Raw genomic sequence first — 19,478 nt, 5'->3', positions numbered from 1 at the left:
GTTGCAAATTGTTTTGGGCTAGGGGCCCCACGGGCCCCCTGCACCCCAAGGGCCCATGGGCAGCAGTCCCTCTGGCCCGGTCCGTAATCCGTCCCTGGTTTGGTGGACTTCTTCCGTCTTCCTCCTTCCCAGGCCCCGCTGCCCGCGACCACCATGCTGCCTCTGAAGGAGAAGGACCGGCCTCTCGCCCACAAGCTGCTGGCCGCTGGCTGCTGCGCCCGCTGCGTTCTCCGGTTCTGCTGCGTGGGAACCCCGTCCTCGTACTGCCAGTCCTATGAGGTATATGGACTTTTACTGGCAAGAGACAACAGATGCAGTTTTGACCTTTGACATTTTGAGTTGTTGACTGTGTTTCTGTTGGTGGCTGTGCAGGACACGAGCCGGGAGCTCCTTGCTTTTGTAAGTGACATGGGACCGAAGGCACAAAATGACAGCTCAGCAGAGGAACAGGCAGAAGGGCCTGGCTTTTCTTCCTGCCGGTTTTTCAAATCCTGGACTGGGTATGCTTGCTACAAAATTTTTAATAGCGGCTGTACGCAAAGTTAGATATTACAAAGAGGAATATTACGAATCACATATCATATGACAAAAATAACGAAATAAGAAATCATACTGTTACACACACTATTAGGTAAAATAGATTTACCTAGGGAGTCAGCGGTACACCCAGAGCTGTCACTTCTTGACGTGTTTTGTTGTTGTTTTGCTAAAACAATAAGAAATGTGTTTAAAAACACCCCATACAACCTAAGAAAAAAATAGTCATAGTTTTCACACTCACCAACAGCAATTGATTCACTATCATAAGCTCTGAGCACTACATGTGTATAAAAAGCATATAAACATCAGTTAATAATTAATAATTTATGCAATAACATTTTTACACATATTTATACATACATAGACTATCGAACCCCGGTGTTTCAAAACACAGTTGGTTTGACGGGCCTTCCAACGAGTCTAAGAAAGAATCGAACCTATTAAGCAAAAAATAAATAAATAAATAAATGATAACAAAGTTATATATTATATTATATTATAAAAACAGAAAGTAATACATACTCAGATCCCATGGTAATGCTGGATGCTGCTTTCTTCACCAGATTTTCTTGGTGACTGCTGACTCTGACTACCCAGAGCCGCTGCTTATATGCCCAAAAAAAAACACCATTTGGCGTATGTCACCGATGATTAGCCATGACAACTATGTCTTTTGTTGAAAACTGATATTCTCCAAAATCTTCTGTTTTAAAAAATATGCGAGGAAGTTGGGGTAGTATCAGTTTCAAGTTAACACTAATTGTGATTAATTAGCCGGTAGCGTTAGTTCCCCCAGACTATGGCGGGTCTATATTTTTATTATCTACATGTTTATAAGCAGTGTTACAATGCAATTAGACATATTTTAGCAGGTGGGGCAAAGAAAGCTTTTTGTTTCTAAAGAGATATAGTCGCCACTTTCCTTTTCTTTAACTAGAAATAGTTTTTAAAACATATGTCATTAAAATAAGGCCTCCTGCTCTGTGTGTGAACTGGAGGGGGGAGCAGTGTCAGGGGTAAATGGGATGGGGAGGGGTGTGAGGGAGACAGGGAGATAGAGAGAGACAGAACATATGTCGTTAAAATAAGGTTCCTGTCTGTGTCAACTGGTGGGGGGAGCAGTGTCAGGGGTAAATGGGTAGGGGAGGGGTGTGAGGGAGACAGGGAGATAGAGAGAGACAGAGAGGGGGAAGGCCATCCATCATAACCAGTTTTTAACATTTATGGTAAGCCATCAATCATTTTGACATAAAGTATATGATACATACTACTAAGACTCCATGCCACCCAGAGTGGGCCAAGCGCAGCGCCAGCTCCTTCTCCGGGGCTCCTCCACCTGCAATCAGGGCCCTGGAGCAGGAATGAAAAAGGTGGTAAACACTGAGCCCGGCACACCGCGCCCTCACCCTATACCTGCATTCCACAGACTCGACCGTACCTCTTCTTCACCAGGCAGCGGACGACGCACAGAGTGTCGTGAATTGAACGCTCAGCTTCCTCGATCACAAGCTTGTTGGACCCTCGGACCACGATGCTGACTGTCTTTCCGGACAGGAAAGGAACTGGTCGATGTGGGCAACAGGCTTGGTTCCAATTGTCTGCAGGATTCACAGCGTTTTCGTTAGAGCAAAAAATCTGGTCGCTTCACCTGATTGCTTCACTTAAATACTATACCTTGCAGATAAACTCAATGTCCTTCCTCTCAATGTCCTTGATCACCATTATCTTCATATTTTTCAGAAAGTCCTTTGCAGTGTCTATGCTGCCCTCGCTCTGGGTTTTCTAGTCTCCACCAGCTAGACAGCGAGATAACGATGCTCCAATAAACAGACTTGTATTTGGTTTTCTCTGGGCTGATTTATTGAAGAATGGCCTCTGACCATTGCCTTCTCTATGACCATCGTAAAACTGAAAAAATACAAATGTGACGATCAGCTAAATAAATTAAACGAGCAAATTAGCTTGTTACATGCGCACAGCAAACTAACGCAAAATACACATTTCTAATGCTACTAATATACAAATAATTATATCATTTACACAAAAAAAGAAAGTGCTTATCTCGTCATTACTTACAGACAAATCTTGTCCAAAGCAACAACATTCTTGCTCAATACGGGAATGCTTCGGCACTATGTTCCGCAATCTGGATTCTTATTCTCCCGTTTTTCAGAATAACCAAATATAATATGACGAGACGGCCGCTAGAGGGAGCTATAGGCCAACTTACTGCCTGCACAAGGCAGAATACTCCCCACCTAGTACAATATAATTGTGCTACTTAAATGTAACCTTTTACATGAACATTTGAACAGTCAAAACAGTTTACAGGTCTAGTAACCTTATTCATCATCTGATAAAAGCAAAACCATATCAGCAATGGGTCTCAAAAACACTTTTACATTGCCGTCTTTTACAACTTTCACTTCTGCTTTTCGAACCATATTGTCCTTGCTCTCAAAGGTTCTCACAACCTTTCCCATAGACCAGTCATTTCTATGTGTGAGAGCATCTTTCAATAACACAATGTCACCAACATTTATGTTTGGCTTATCATCAGTCCATTTTCTTCTTTGCTGTAGAGTCAAAAGGTATTCACTTTTCCACTGTTTCCAAAAAGAGTCTGCAGACACTGCACTTGCTTCCATTGCTTTGTGTAGAGGTCTGGAGGTGCAAAGCTTCCTGTTGGTGCAGATACTGCATTAGTCTTTTGGGTAAGAAGCATTGCTGGAGTTAGGAGGTTTGGCTTGTCTGGGTCTGTTGACACTGGTACGAGTGGTCTTGCATTCAATATTGCCATTACTTCCGCCATGAATGTACTCAACACTTCATGTGTGAGTTGAACGTGTGCAGCTTTCAAAAGAATTCCATCGAGGATGCGCCTAGCAACCCCAATGAGTCTCTCCCATGATCCACCCATATGTGAGGAATGTGGGGAGTTAAACAGCCATGTGCATCCTTTCTCCTTACTGTAAGAGTTTCGTTTGCACATAACTCATTCATGGTCATGCCTCTTCCTTGGTGCTGTATGTGCTCATGATGTTTGATGAGCAGGGCTGACACATGAGATTTCTTCGGAAGTATCGCAGGATGCTTGACATTGTGATGCAAGGCTGACTGAGATAGCCGTCCTCCCACCCTGAGGACATTGTTTTATATCCAAGAAAGCATTCAACTGGCGTAGCCTAATGTGCTTGCTCAGAGTGTGTTCCTTTTGGTTTTTGAGTTTCCTTATGTCTTCGGCGAATTCGTCTTCTTGCACGGATTTGATAATGAAGATTTCTGTTTCTTTTCGTTCTTCAAGATTGGTTGACTCATTAGTTCTTAACTAATTAGTTCTTTAAGTCCCTTAAACTCTGATGAATCTCTCTTACCACTCTAGACGAGTCAGAGAATTTAGTGAAATGGCTGATCATTGAATTCAAATTTCTTGTCTCGACCACGTGAACGTGTGCCTTGCGGAGCTCAGGATCAGCCGCTTCAACCACCATTCCTTCTTCCAGTGGAAGATTTTGCTGCCAAAGAAAGTTGGGACCATTCAGCCAGTTAGATTCTTGCATTTGAAGTACACTCAATCTTCTGGAGGCACAATCAGCAGTATTATTTTCAGTGCTGACATGTCTCCACTTTTTAGGTTTTGTGCTAGATCTTATTCGCTGTATCCGATTCGCTACAAATATGTGGAAACTTTTCGCATCATTGTTCAGTTGAGTCAGTCCAATAATACTCCTGAAGGTTTTCAATCTCAAGTTCCCTTCTGATGATATCACCTATACGAACTGAAGTCACAGCTGATGATAGCTCAAGTCTTGGGATAGTTGTTAGCTTGGTAGGAGCTACTCTTGCTTTTCCCCTGACAAGTGAACAGCTTATCTTTCCGGTTTCACTCCTCACTCTAAGGTATGAGCATGCACCGTACCCTTTGAAACTTGCATCAGAAAAGGTGTGAAGCTCATATTGTATTACTTTGCCCATGCTTGATGGAAAGTAGCTTCTTGGTACTTTTAGAACTTCTAAATAAGGCAGTTCCTTAAGCCACATCTCCCATTGTGGCTGAACATGCTCAGGGAGAGGCTCATCCCAGCTTACCTTATCTCTGCACAGTGTTTGAAGAATCTGTTTGCCAACCAATATGAATGGAGCCACAAATCCTAGTAGATCATAGTCTGAGGCAACAAGGAGAACCCCTCTCCTTGTCAGTGGGTTTTCCTTTACCACAATCCTATATTGAAATTCGTCTGCTTCGACACACCATTGAACTCCAAGTGCTCGCTCGATGTGGAGTTCTGCTAGAGCCATGTCTAGATCTTTGGTTTGAGCATGTTCTTGTGGTGGAATTGCTGTAAGTTTCCCGTTTTGCACAGAGCTCTTGACTCTTCCACCAAGTGTATGGCTTCATGAAGCAGGTGTCTTTACACTAATTAAGCCATCATCCACATAGAAGCTTCTCTGTATGAACCTGATCACTATCTGTGACAAGGTTACTGCTGGATTGCAACCCAAAGCTATATCAGACACCGTTCAATATTTTCCATTTTCATCCTTAAATCCATAACAATTTCTCAGTTTGGCATCACATATTGACAGTCATCCCAAAACACCATATTTTAGTTTAGTTTTAGTAGAATATGTACATTTTAGGGCAGAGACTAATAGTCAGGAACAAAGCCACACATGCAAGCTGTGGAGTTTCAAAAGGAAATTAAATTATGCCATGACATTTAAACAGAGTATCAGACTGTGGACACAAACCAAACACAGAATCATGACACCAGCATCCAGGAATGACCGCGTGATTCATAACTCACCCGGAGCCATTAAAAAACGAATCTGAGGTAGCAATTGTATATATGTCAAAAATTCACAAATAAATGTAACAAGATGTAACAAGATTGGGGTTAAGGAAGCAGCCCCATAATCAGAAGGTTGCCGGTTTGAATCCTAATTCACAGAGGTGCCACTGAGGTGCCACTGAATAAAGCTCCGTCCCCACACACTGCTCCCCGGGCACCTGTCATGGTTGCCCACTGATCACCAAGGGTGATTGTAGCCACCAAATGTTGCAGAGTTAAAGGTTGTAATATCCTAGGTGGAACACAGGGTGGCGCATTCAGGTATAAAGGTGGCGCACCTTGTTGGTAGGTGTTTGACCCGGAAGGGGCAAAGGGTTATTTGACTGCTTGCAGGAACCCTACGGTTAACCCTATGGTTAAAAGCAGAGGACTCGTTTCGTTGTGTCACTGTGTTGCTGTGTGATTATGATTATATTAATTCACAAACCCATAAACCTGCAATTACAAATCACCGTATATATTTGTGGATTTTTTTACTTCCCTGACAGCGCTAGGGTCACAACCAATCACATCAAGTGACGTTCGAGAATTTGATCGGGACAAAAGTCATCAATATAACACAAATGTTGCAGTGTTTAGTTTTGTGACGGTAACTGTGTTTCTGCCAAATTTAAATGAAAGTTTCCCTGCTTGCTCATGTCAAGTGGTGTCCGTCGGTCACATGTCAACACAGACAGCCTGGTGTCTGGACACAAGAACAGGATCTGAAAGTCTCTGAATTTCAAGTGCAGCTGCCCATTTTATATTGCGTGTATTCGCGTCTGTACGTGCAGGGTGAAAGTGATTGTCATTGTGATGCAAAGCACATGGTGCACACAACAAAATATGTCGTCTGCTTTTAACCCATCACCCTTAGTGAGCAGTGGGCAGCCTCGACAGGTGCCCGGGAGCAGTGTGTGGGGACGGTGCTTTGCTTGGTGGCACCTCAGTGGCACCTTGGTGGATCGGGATTCGAACCGGCAACCTTCTGATTACAGGGCCGCTTTTTTAACCGCTAGACCACCACTGCCCACTGCTGTGTTGTGGCTCAGTGTTGCAGCTGCCGGAGCCCATCCCGGGACGCTTGGTGTAGTTTGGAAACTGACTAAAGCAGGGTGCCAGCCAACCACACGTTGCCATAAGAATTCTGCATACTTGATATTACAATCGTTTTCCTGTTTGCACTCTCAGTAAGAGGGAGCCAGTGGTGGTGAGTTAAACTAGAGACACACAATGTAAAAGTAAAACTCCCCCATTTAAATTTCCACTTGATATTTGCCTTCAAATGAACAGTGGGGAAAATAATTATTTGATTCCCCACTTACAAAACATGACCAGTCTATAGTGTCAATTGTAGGTTTATTTGAAGAGTGGGAGACAGAAAAGCAACAAAATTGTTCATGAATGAAACAAGTATTTTCATTCAAATTTCTGGCTCCCAGTCGTGTTTTATACAGGTGAGGAGCAGACGCTGGGAGCGTCTCAATTTCTTCTCTGTTTAAAAGACACCTGTCACAGAAGCAGTCAATCTATCCAGATTCCAAACTCTGCACCACGGCCAAGACCAAAGAGTACCCTGAGGAACTCCCACTTTAAGATCCAACCAGTGTGAATGGCCTTCCTAATATCAACACAACACAGCCGAGACATCAGAGCAGGCCAGACACCGAGCAGTAGAAGGCATTCCATTGCATCAGAATTAAGAGTATTTTATGAAATCTCCAAAATTCGTTGGGGACTACAGGAGGGCCACAAGTCGTGACCAAACCATTAAAAGTTAAAAAAAATCTGGTTTCCAAGAATTTGCGATTACAAGAACAACAGCACACACACGACTTTCATGTCAAATCGTGCGGCTTTCCGTTCCACACGGTTTGACATATGGCTTGGCTCGGCCGGATTTACGGTCTGCGTGCAATTCCCCAAAAAGCGTTTTCGGAACCCCTTTATTATCCTAGTCCAAAATTGGACTTTTTTTGGACTTTGTGTCCAGACGGTTTGACATACAAAGAAGATTTCTCGTAGATCTCGCCAAGACCGACGATTTGACGTATGGTTTATCTCTGTTTGATTTACGGATCATGCACAAATTAGGGAAAACAAAAAAGTGTCAATGGGTGAAAAAATGTATTTATTTATTTGTTTGTTTGTTTGGACCTTTCAGAATGACAGACCATTTACTATTGTGCTAGGAATGGCAAAAAAAGACATGTCTTACATTCAAGGCTGCCACGCAAATCGGGTTCAAAGTGTAAAAAGTACCGTTTGCTATTGTGCTGGGAACACGTTTTTGGCTCCCTGAGGCTAACCGCTGAAGCTAGCGACCCGAAAATCGAGGCTAACCGCTGAAGCTATATATGTATATCATGAACTACAAGTTTACATTGAAACCTCAAATATGTTCTGGGTCAATTTGACCAAACAGACACAAAAACAAAAGACTACGTAAAAATCAAAACAATTTATTTAACATAAAAAGGTACATAACATATAAATGCTTCTCAAACTGATTTAATAAAACAATTAAATGAAAATGGAACCGTAAAAGTAATTCAATATTACAATTCTATACAAAAATTCAATAAAATAGTAGCAGAACATTAAAAGAACAGTAAAACAAGTATTATATTATCAATTATCAAGATGGCGCCGGTGAGGTCGGCTGCCGTCGCGACTGCTCCGACCAAGTTTAGTTTGTTTTTGTTTTTTAAACCCTCTTTTAACAACCCTACACCGGCAAATCTACCACCATGCAACGCATTAAATACAGTAGAGACACTCTTGTTTCTATTAGTATACAATGCACTTACAATATGAAGACTTTGACTGCTTTTCCGGATCCCAGCTGGCCGAGTGAAATCCTGAGGAAGAACAAAGGACGCGACGGCGGCCCCGGGGGAAACGAGCCGGCGTCAGGAACAGGCTGAGGGCCCGTGCACACAGCACACCTCTGCCTAGCATCCTGCTCACCAACGTCCAGTCACTGGAGAACAAGCTCGATGACCTCAGGGCCAGGGTAAAGTTCCAGAGAGACATCCGGGACTGCAACCTCCTCTGCTTCACCGAGACATGGCTGAACCCAGCGGTGCCGGACCACGCCATCCAGCCGGCCGAGTTCTTCTCGGTCCACCGCATGGACAGGACACGCGACTCGGGGAAGACAAGGGGAGTGTGTTTGATGGTAAATAGGAACAGGTGTAATTCAATTTCTCCCCTCACACACTCGTGCTCGCCGAATCTGGAACTACTGTCCATCAAGTGTCCTTCCTCGGGAGTTTACATCGGTCATCATCAGCGCCGCTTACATTCCGCCGAAAGCGGACACGGACACTGCCTTAGGCGAACTGCAGGAGGCGCTCACACAGCACCAAACACAGCACCGGGACGCTGCGCTTATTGTGGCAGGAGATTTTAATAATGCCAGCCTCAAACGCGCACCGCCGAACTTTCATCAGCACATCACCTGCCCCACCAGGGGCGAAAGGACACTGGACCATTGCTACACGACAATAAAGGACGGATACAGGGCACAATCTCGTCCACCATTTGGAAAATCCGACCACGCCGCCATCTTCCTCATGCCTAAATACAAACAGGCTTAAACAGGAAGTTCCGGTTCAGAGGGAGGTGGCACGCTGGACGGACCAATCGGTGGCCGCTCTTCAGGACGCACTGGAGGACGCAGACTGGGGCATGTTCCAGAGTAGTTCCGGAAACATCAGTGAGTTTGTGGAAGCGGTTGTGAGTTTAATTGGGAAACTAACGGACGACACCGTTCAGAAAACGATCGTCAGAACGTTTCCCAACAAGAAGCCGTGGGTGGATAAGACCATCCGCGACGCTCTGAAATCTCGCACCGCGACCTATAACGCAGGGCTCACTTCCGGGGACATGGAACCATACAAGGCTGCATCATACAGCGTCAGGAAAGCGGTGAAGGAGGCGAAGCAGCGCTACAGGAAGAAACTGGAGTCACAACTCGAACAGAGTGACTCTAGGAGCCTGTGGCGGGGACTGAGGACAATAACAGACTATAAAGCACCAACATCCGGTACGACGAACGCGGACGTGTCTCTGGCAGACGAGCTAAATACGTTCTATGCTCGCTTCGAGGCTGCAGCTAAAGACGCTAGCGATGCTACGGCTAGCGGCTCCAACAGCTGCAGACGGGAGGACACTGCCAGCACCAAGAACGCGTTCGTCATCACCGAGCATGACGTGAGGAGAGGCTTTAGGAGAGTGAACACCAGGAAGGCAGCAGGACCAGACGGCATCTCGGGGAGAATCCTCAGAGCCTGCGCGGACCAGCTAGCACCTGTGTTTACAGAGATATTCAACCTCTCTCTATCTCAGTTGGTGATCCCCACATGCTTCAAGGAGTCTATCATTGTTCCGGTCCCCAAGAAAACCCATCCTGCCTCCCTCAACGACTACCACCCTGTAGCCCTCACCTCAGTAGTGATGAAGATCTTTGAACGGCTGGTCAGAGACTTCATCATTTCTTCACTACCAGATACACTCGACCCACTACAGTTTGCATACCGTCCCAACCGGTCCACGGATGACGCCATATCACATCTCCTCCATACTGCACTCACCCACCTGGACACTCGGAAGGGAAATTATGTTAAAATGCTCTTCATTGACTACAGTTCAGCATTTAACACAATAATCCCTTCCACACTCACCACCAAGCTGGAGCACCTGGGACTCAGCTCATCTCTCTGTCAGTGGATCTCCAACTTCCTAACCGGGAGACCACAGGCAGTAAGGATGGGTGGACATGTCTCAGCCTCCATCACTCTCAGCACTGGAGCCCCCCAGGGCTGTGTTTTGAGCCCCCTGCTGTACTCCCTGTACACCCATGACTGTACAGCCACTACTAGCTCCACCACCATCATCAAGTTTGCTGACGACACTGTCGTGGTGGGCCTGATCTCTGACAACGATGAGGAGGTTGGAAATCTGGCGAACTGGTGCCAGAGGAACAATCTCCACCTGAACGTCAGCAAGACAAAGGAGTTAATAGTGGACTTCAGTACAAAGCAGGAGAGGACCTACCAGACCCCTGTCATCAACAGGAGCCCAGTGGAGAGAGTGGACATCTTCCGTTACCTCGGTGTTAACATCATGCAGGACCTGTCATGGTCCTGTCACATCAACACCGTGGTGAAAAAGGCCCGGCAGCGTCTCTACCACTTCAGACGCCTGAGAGACTTCAGACTGCCCTCCAAGGTGCTCAGGAACTTCTACTCCTGCACCATAGAGAGCATCCTGACGGGAAATATCTCAACCTGGTTTGGGAACAGCACCATGAAGGACAGACGAGCCCTACAGAGGGTGGTTCGATCAGCCGAACGAATCATCCGTACCAAGCTCCCTGACCTTCAATCTATCTACAGCAAACGGTGCTGCACCAGGGCCAGGAAGATAGTGAAGGACCTCACCCACCCCAACAATGGACTCTTCTCTCTGCTGCGATCAGGGAAGCGCTTTCGCTCCCTGAAGTCCAACACAGAGAGAATGAGGAGGAGCTTCTTCCCGCAGGCTGTCCAAGCTCTCAACAACAGTACATAGAACTCCAGCACTTTCACCTCCAATCACTCCGGACTCTTTTGCACAAAACCACTTTGCACAAAATGACTCTGCACTTTTTAGGTCCTTACTGCTCTTTCTTTTATGGCTCTTTCTTCTTTCTTTAAACATTGTAAAAACTGTAACTCATTTGCACACCTTCACCCTACCAGTCACACATATTTTATGTTAAAGACGTAAAAGTGTAATACTTGGTTATGTTTGCAATATTTGCATATTGGTTCATTGTTTACTTGCAACATTTGCAATACTGTGGTCTGTAGCAGTTGCAGAAAGCATTTCACTGCACATCATACCGTGTATGACTGTGTATGTGACAAATAAAATTTGAATTTGATTTGAATTTGATATAAAAAGAAACTCATTACAGATTCCTCAAATTCCATAACTCTGAAGGCAAATTCAGTCCACCAAAGAACAAGCAAAGGCTTCCAATCCACTTTAAAAGAATTCGCTGGAACAAAACAAACCACTAACATGGAACTTATCAAAGTAAAGTAAAATGGAAAAATGCTTAAAAATGCTTATTCATTTTATTCTGCTTTGGTTTGCTTCTCGGTTGCACCTTAGAGAAGGAAAAGTTAAGGTTTTTACAGTGAGTTAATACACCAAACATACATACAAAAATAAGTTTAGTCACTGAGCAATAATGCTGTACTTACCTGATCCTTGAGTACATCATTCCTTTTGACGGAAGTAAAGTAGGCAGAGACCCGGAACCAACACACAGTGCACAGCTCTTTTTGCTTGGCTTACCACTTAATTTAACAAGCACGCATAAAACAATTTCCAAGAGTGACATTATTAACCTTTCATGCTCCACAACTAAAACAGTATAATTTCTTGATAATGAGCTGCACACACCATGCTCATGGATAAGTGTACCTGACGTCACAACTCCCTGGTGAAATATTGAGTATCCGGACCTAATCTATGGAAATCCCTATGTAACTAAACTAAATCTAGCTAGTCTTCAGAGTGTACCGATTAGAGGCCACTTTAAATGCCAAACTGAGGCCTACTGTGTGACTGCGTACCTCCCCACGGAGTAGCTCCAAAAACAAGAAAGGCAAAATAAGAAAACAAAATAACAAAAGTGGAGCTCTGCATGGAGGGAATTGATGCAGCAAAACCCCCAAGAGACACCCTAACTAACCGGACCAAACAATACTCACCAGTGTTTTGTGAGTCTGTGAATGCAGTAGAAGTTAAGGTGCGTGCGATTGGAGCAGTCAAACATCAGATAGGGGAGCTTCTAGCAGTACTCACAAAGATGTCAAAACACAAAAGACAGGATTGTGGTAACTGTAGTAAGCTTGAAAAACACCTGATTGCAAACAAGATTCCGGTTGCGATATGTAGATCTGGTCAACCAGTGTCTGCTTTTCAGTGGTCGCTTCAAAGATGAGCTGTGTAAAGCCTCTGGATTGGAACAATTCCTTAATTGATTTTTTCCCTGTGGAGAACAGGTCCTCATTAAAATCCCCACACACAACAATGGGCTGAATACCAAATGAAACCAGGGAATCCAAGAGGCTTTGCATGTTCTTAAGGAACGTGCCACGGTCATAAGACGGCGGCCTCTAAACTGTGGCACACACAACTCTGAAAGGAGTCTCAACTAAGACAACCGTGAACTCTAGGTCAGTAACACTTTGGAAAAACCGTGGCTCCTTTGCAGTGAGAACGCTGCGGCAGTAAATTGTGACTCCACCACCATCTTTTGCGGCCATATCTGGTCTGTTGCTGTAAGATACTTGTCGATTGCGGCAAAACAACGAGTATCCTTGTAAATGGCATGTTGGCGCAACAGAGGATCCAAACAAATGAGTTTCTGTCAGACATAAAACGTCAGCAAGGCCTAGTTGGTGATGCCGTTTCAAGTCCTCGATGTGACAGAGAAGTCCTTCAACATTGTGGTGGACTATTATTAATGTTGCTGTGGGATTGCCCGACCGCACAAAGTGCAACAGTGATGACGTGTCGAGAAATGACGCTCTAGTCATGCTCTCCATGGCTGTTCTTATGTTTTCATCAGCATAGACCTTTGATTCATCATAATTGACAATCCTTAACCCTTCAAGGGAGGTTGTGCGGCTGAGGGCAACGTACGCCATCCCCGGCTCAAATGTCCGCTTCAAACATACAACAGCAGATGTCAGGGTCATTCCTTGTACTTTGTGGGTGGTGCACCCAAAGGCCAGCTTCATGGGGAACTGAAGTCGAGCAACTGACTTGATTGTGGTCTGTTCCTCCAATCTCTCAATGTAAACCAAGTTGTCCTTGGATTTGTGTTTACTTCCAGCTGTGGGGTTGTCAGGCTGAAGTGCAATGAGCCTTACAAAAGGCTTTCCATCCTCTGTGGTGGTGGTCACGATGTTTGCGATCGTTCCAAAGGTTCCGTTGACCAAACCGTCCTCCACATCCAGATTCCTTATGAGCATCACTCGAGCACCAACAGCAGCCTGAAGTCCTGTTTTCTACCACTGACACAATGCAGCAGAACCAAGCTTTGCCTGTTTTGTCCTTTCTAAAATCTTGAGCCCAAACATCAACAACCTCCGAGCTCAGGGAGGTTACAACTGCTGCATTGTGCTCATCCACCTGTTTATTTGTGGGGAAAATATGCAAAACATCAGTGGGACAATGTTCGGCTTCAACAATGACCCATGAGAGCAGGACTTTGTCTTCGGCACTAAACGAGTCAGCTTTTCTTTTGATTCTCATCCTGTTGAGAAGTTCTGCAAAGTCTTTGTCATCTTTCTGTCGCATGATCTCTGTTAGGTTGATCATTTTGAAATGGTCCTACATCGTAGACACAAAGAGCTTTTGCCTTGCCAATCGGTGGCAGCTGGTAGAAATCTCCGACAGCCAGGACTGACATTCCTCCAAATGGCTTGGAGATCCCCGTAAGCAAAGAGCTCTTTGGAGACCATGGACACTTCATCAAGGATTAAGATCTCTGCATTTCCAAGCAATGCTCTCACTTCATCCAACTTGTTTCCAAGTCCTCTGTATGGGGGCTTTAAGCCTTAGAATTAAGTGCAACGTCTTCCCCGAAATGTTAAAAGCTGCAGTTCCAGTAAAGGCTGTGAGGAGCACTGTGGGACGGGACATGTCGCAAACATCGCGAAACCTAGGAAGCTAACGGAGCACCTTGGTCGCCTCCTCATAAACACACTTGATGACGTGTGATTTTCAGCTCCTCCAGTAAGAAAGTAATAGAATGGATCTGGATTACAACCCCACACACATCGCAAGCACCAGTCACGAACAGCATAGAACAATGAAGACTGGGTCTCGTTGAGACTCCTGTACATCGCTCGAACAAAGTCGAAGCTCAGTTTTGGGGCTTGTATTAAGGGTAGGTCCCCATGTAATTGATAATCTGGAAGCGGCTCGACTCCTTCCTCTGGATCTTGCTCTATCGGTTCTTGCTCTGCCAGACATTCCAGACGGTCCAATTCAACTTCTGGCGCGAAAGTGTTCCATGCGTTTACAATCGGCCGTTTTAGCTGGAGCTTTTCCATCACCTTATCGATTTTTTTTCCCATGTCCTTCATAACGCATCTGATTGAAGTCGACATGGTCCTTCATTTCCTTGGTGAGGCCATCAAAATAAAAGTCTTTGTACATTGGGCAGTTTTCACTTTTCAGGTCCTGATCTCTTCGGCGTGGAAGATATAATTTCAGGATCTGTCTGTAATACTTTTCCGGTTGTTTGGTTAGGGAGAAACGGGCGAATCGGATAATGGCCGGTTTTCCCAAAGTCCTTTTCTGAATGTAGCCAGCATCGTTCAACAATGGGACCGCGTTGGGGGATTTAACTTGGTCTCCATAAAGAACCCTGCACACAGACACAAACTTGGCCAGGCACATCATTTCATACTCCAACGTTGCAGGTCTGTAAAAGTATTTCTCGGCCAATCCTGACATCCAGACGTCATCATCTTCTGGATCCATGCTCATTAATTTGCTCATGGGCAGGCTCATTTTCACACCATCCTCATCAGTCTGTATGAAAAGAACATTTCGTGAGCACTTTTTTAATGGCAAGCTACACGTCCGGGCCACAGACTCTTGAGCGCTCACCTCTCGATGCTTTGAATAAGCCTGCATTATTATATTCATCTCATCCTGTTGGTTGAGGTTAGATTTTTTTACGCGGTTAATGACTGTGTTGAGGATCTCAGTCATTTCATGCTCAGGCTTAGTTAAATAAGACATCATGTACTCAATGCAGCTGTACTCATCAAGCACGTACTGGATGTCCATGTTAGCATCCCACGCTCTAAGCAGATCAGCATTATATCCATTGACCCAACAGTCTTTAGGATTGCGTTTCATCACAAGAGCCATTCCTTAAGTGAGTGAATCAACGCTAGATTCGTATTCCTCCTTAGTCATGTTGCAAGCGGCAAGCAACTCTGACAAATCACTGAAAACCGCCTTTTTGTCCATCAGTAAATCTCGGAGCGGTTTCAGCTTTAGCTTTGCTTCCCGTTGCAGTTTAGACAGCATTTTCCGCCTGGATTTTTTCCCACCACTTTTCTGTGCATCATCTTCCTCGTCGCCGGGGACCACTGCGGGCGGGGAGGTAATTTGGGAAATCCAAATCTGCATTCTACATTGCCTTTCTTGCAAGACTTTGAATGCTTCCTGCTGTGCATTTGAACCTCACTAACAATTTTGTCCACATTTTCTTCCGGCAGCTGGCAGGATATGTATCGATCGATAAAACCGATAACTTTGTCGTAGCTTCCATCCTCTTCATTTAATTCGGGTGCATCCTTGACCCATACCACCATGTGAATGTGGGGACTCCCTCGTGCCTGAAACTCCACTCGGTAGAAGTAATCTTCCACCTGGCCAATAGGTTGGGCAGGTGATATGATTAATTCATTTAAGGGGTGCCTCCACCCTTTTCTCAAACATGCGCATTACAGTGACTGGGTTGCTCCGAAGAATGTCACATTTGGCATTCCAGTCAAGCTGGGAAAATTCCACCTGCTCTTCCTGCTGAGCTTTAATGGCGTTGATCACTTCCGGCCATCTGGTTTTGGCAGCGTAAAAGGTGACGAAAAAGGTGGGTCTGCCAAACTGCCTTACCATGGCGTGAAGGTCGCGAAGGCTCTTCTCCCAGTAAGCTGGCGTGCCTCTCAGTGGACGCATGAATCTTGTGGCCTCTCGATTTTGAATCAGACGTTCCACCTCTTTTTTTGTCCTGTAGCATTTTGTTCGAAATTTTAAGTCCATCTCTGGTCTTTGTGAGGCCAACTGAATAGACATGCTTTCCTTGGCCATGTGGGTTTCAGTAACAAACTGACAAAAGATAAAGATAACTTTAGCAAACCAGTTGTCAACAGAAAAAAGCCTGACGTTGAAGTATTTGCTTGGGGACAAGCGAACCGGCCTGGCTTGATCCAAAGTATTACTGCCAGTCGGAAACAGCACAGGAAAAGCTTTAGCTTCCAGCATGAACACTAAAGAAGCCCACGGGTTTGTTTGCTTGGGCTGGAGCTATGCTAAAGACTCCAGCCCCATACGAAAGAACGTCTTGAGCTATGTCGGGGGGCTGCATGCACGTGTCCAGTATTAAACCAGGTCGAAGAGCTTGGTGTTCCTCACCCACATGGCTTGGCTGCTCTTCCACAGCTGCATCAGTCTCTTCATCAGTTTCCTCATCTGGAGCAACGTGAAACGTTGCATCCTCGTGTATTTCCACATTGATGTAATCTGGATTTATCTCTTTAAGCTTGGCAAGTCCCGCTAATACAGAAGTAATGCTGATATCCTTTATATCTGATGTTCCGCTTCAGCTTTACTTGTAACAACTCTGCATCGGTGCCAGTCCTTGGGAGACTATTAACGTTTTTTTCCATCTCAGAAGGCACACATACAACAGCTCCATGGACTGCTCTCTGCTGGCCTTTGGGCAAGGCAACAATCTTTGCAATCAATTGCCTTTCGAGCACATTCAAATCGGATAGCTCTGAGGGAATGGCTGCTCTTCTATAACCAGGACCACGAGAAGCTGTTTGAGCTCATCCTCATGGAGGACATCAAATTTCCCAGAACCCTGTCCGCTGACGCCAAGTCACTCTTGTCTGGGCTGCTCATCAAGGACCCCAATAAGAGGTGTGAACTTGTCCCCGGTAGCGCGTTGTGTTGCCAGAGGCAGTGGTTCCGTTTCATATTAACAATGGAGATCGGAGACAAGCCCCTCTAAATGTAGTTCACTCTTCTAAAACGACCCAGTCGCCTCCTGACTGACTCATATCTGCCGTCAGAGCGCAGGGAAAAAAATTATGTGTTTATCAGCTGTACAGTGATCCCTCCATATCTGCAGGTTCCGGGACACCCCAGCAGATGCTCAACCCAGTCATTTATCATCTAAACTACAAATCATGTATATGATTGCAGATTGGTTTGTCAGTACAACAGTATACCGTGTATTGAAGTAATGTTTCACACAGACCCCTCTGACTGTTGGGGGAAGAAGCTCTTTCAGTGTCTGGCAGTTACAATTCTGATGCTGCGGAACCATCTGCCAGATGGTAGGAGGGAGAACAGGGCATGTAAGGGGTGGTGTGAGACCTTCATCATGTTCCGAGCTCGATGGATGAGGTGCTTCTCGTAGAGAAACATGGATGCATGATGCAATCATGGATTCATACTGTACATTTTAATTCTAATGGGGGCGGGGTTGAATTTGCTGTGTTGTTCAGACTTGGCGGAGGTCCGGAAGATGCCAAGGAGATTATGAGACACAGCTTCTTTAATTCCGTTGACTGGCAAGATGTCTACGACAAAAAGGTACCATTTTTATATAGATGTACTGAATCACATTTAAGGGCTTGACTGACTTGTAATTATTTCAAACTGTGAAGATTATTTGCAATGTGGTTTAGTAATAATAATAATCCCGGGCGCCTGTCATGGCTGCCCACTGCTCACCAAGGGTGATGGTTAAAAGCAGAGGACCCATTTTGTTGTCTCACCATGTGCTGTGCTGCAGAATAACAAAATGACAATCATTTCACTTTTACTTTTATTACTCCATGCATGTGTATTTTATATAAATGAATATATTTATATGGTTATAACCAAGGAGGGCTGAATTTGTTGCAGAAATTGTCAATTTTCACAGGTCTTTTACTATAAAAGTAATTCTTTAAATACTTGATTTCTATTGTTTTAGAGAGTAATTCCATGAAAAATTCTTTGTCTCTGCAGTTGGTCCCTCCCTTCATGCCCCAGGTGACTTCTGAGACAGACACTCGCTACTTTGATGAGGAGTTCACCGCACAGACCATCACAATCACTCCTCCAGAGAAATGTAAACCTTTCTGCTCCTACTTACTTGCATCACTTGCTTTATTTCTCCTCCTTCCCCCTTCTGTCATAAAGCTCTGTTTTTTTTTTTTTTGTTTCACCTCCACTGCTGCAGATGATGAAGACGGGATGGACTCGGCTGACAGCGAAAGAAGACCACACTTCCCACAGTTCTCCTACTCGGCCAGTGGACGGGAGTAGAGCCATCGAGAGAGGGCCACTGCTGAGTTCGAGGCCATTTAAGGAAAATTCGTAGCCATGTTAGGACAAGCCTCCACTCGGTTCTCTTCTCTGCTCGTTTTATTGATGTGGAGAAGGTTTTTTTTTTTTTTTTTTTTTTTCCTAGGGGGGGTTCAGTGGGACTAACAGGGGGCTTTGCACAGTGGGCCAGACTGATTTGTCTACCCACACTTGAAAGAACGTTAGAAGGAAAGAGTCTCATTTTTGAAAGAGTCTATTTTTGAAAATTATCTGAAAAAAAAAAAAAGTGTCAAATTTCAGTATTAATTTTTTGTTTTTAATTTTGCACTTGTTTTGAAGGGCCGTCTTGTGGAACAAAACCAAAAATGTTGCCTTATGTGTGCAGTGGATTTAGTTTCATGCAGACAGACAGGGTTGAGGGGGAAATGCTGTATATTATTGTGAGGCTCACTGATTATTATTATTTTTTTTTTTCCCCATTTATTTTCCCTCTTGATTTAGTAAATGGGAGCACATGTACTACACCCATTATGGAAACGAATGCTCTCCTTTCATAAAAGAGTGAAAGAACAGACAGGGAAAATGTGTGAGAGTGTTAGAGTGTGTGTTCTATGGGATTATTATTTTTTTTTTTCCTCAGAGATAAGAAACAGGTTTTATGTTGCAGATATACACTTAACCAGAACTGCCAGCTACTGTAATCCACACTCAGGCAATTCAGCTCAGCGCTCTGCTCTACTCTGCACTGGTACAGGTACAGGGGCGTCTTTCTCACAGCAGGGAGACCCGCAACCAAACACACTCCTCTCTTCAGCAGATAAAAACATTCAACACACACAGGCATTTGTCTATTGCGTCCTGCAGCTGTTGTAAGACACATTCTGACTCTGGAAAGAATAGTTTGTGTGTGTGTGTGTGTGTGTGTGTGTGTGTGTGCGCATGTTCACCTCACCACTGGTGAAACTGCCATGCAAT

The 19,478-nt window shown here is 44.8% G+C and overlaps 2 protein-coding genes across 2 annotated transcripts; both read left to right on the top strand.

Moving 5' to 3' along the window:
• The first annotated feature begins 132 nt into the window (after positions 1–132).
• Positions 133–2,092, top strand: LOC114786999 (putative tRNA pseudouridine synthase Pus10). The gene is made up of 3 exons (XM_028974677.1): positions 133–279; positions 373–500; positions 1,967–2,092. Exons 1-3 carry the CDS (start codon positions 154–156, stop codon positions 2,076–2,078), a joined length of 366 nt encoding a protein of 121 aa, XP_028830510.1. The 5' UTR covers positions 133–153; the 3' UTR covers positions 2,079–2,092.
• Positions 2,093–16,443: 14,351 nt separating this feature from the next.
• On the top strand, positions 16,444–18,522 carry LOC114785208 (RAC-gamma serine/threonine-protein kinase-like). Its single transcript, XM_028971071.1, has 5 exons — positions 16,444–16,533; positions 16,990–17,105; positions 17,696–17,783; positions 18,204–18,306; positions 18,418–18,522. The coding sequence occupies exons 1-5, from the start codon at positions 16,444–16,446 to the stop codon at positions 18,501–18,503; spliced, it is 483 nt and encodes a 160-aa protein (XP_028826904.1). The 3' UTR covers positions 18,504–18,522.
• The last annotated feature ends 956 nt before the right edge of the window (positions 18,523–19,478 follow it).

Source organism: Denticeps clupeoides, chromosome 3, assembly GCF_900700375.1.
Source record: "Denticeps clupeoides chromosome 3, fDenClu1.1, whole genome shotgun sequence".
Lineage (NCBI taxonomy): Eukaryota > Metazoa > Chordata > Actinopteri > Clupeiformes > Denticipitidae > Denticeps > Denticeps clupeoides.
This window is presented reverse-complemented; position numbering and strand designations above follow the sequence as displayed.

Coding starts and splice junctions, on each gene's coding strand:
- LOC114785208 (XM_028971071.1), top strand. CDS start 16,444: ATGAACACTAAAGAAGCCCACGGGTTTGTTTGCTTGGGCTGGAGCTAT. Junction 16,534..16,989: donor GAAAGAACGTCTTGAGCTAT/GTCGGGGGGCTG, acceptor TTCTATAACCAG/GACCACGAGAAGCTGTTTGA. Junction 18,307..18,417: donor AATCACTCCTCCAGAGAAAT/GTAAACCTTTCT, acceptor CCACTGCTGCAG/ATGATGAAGACGGGATGGAC.
- LOC114786999 (XM_028974677.1), top strand. CDS start 154: ATGCTGCCTCTGAAGGAGAAGGACCGGCCTCTCGCCCACAAGCTGCTG. Junction 280..372: donor CGTACTGCCAGTCCTATGAG/GTATATGGACTT, acceptor GTGGCTGTGCAG/GACACGAGCCGGGAGCTCCT. Junction 501..1,966: donor TTTTTCAAATCCTGGACTGG/GTATGCTTGCTA, acceptor TGCATTCCACAG/ACTCGACCGTACCTCTTCTT.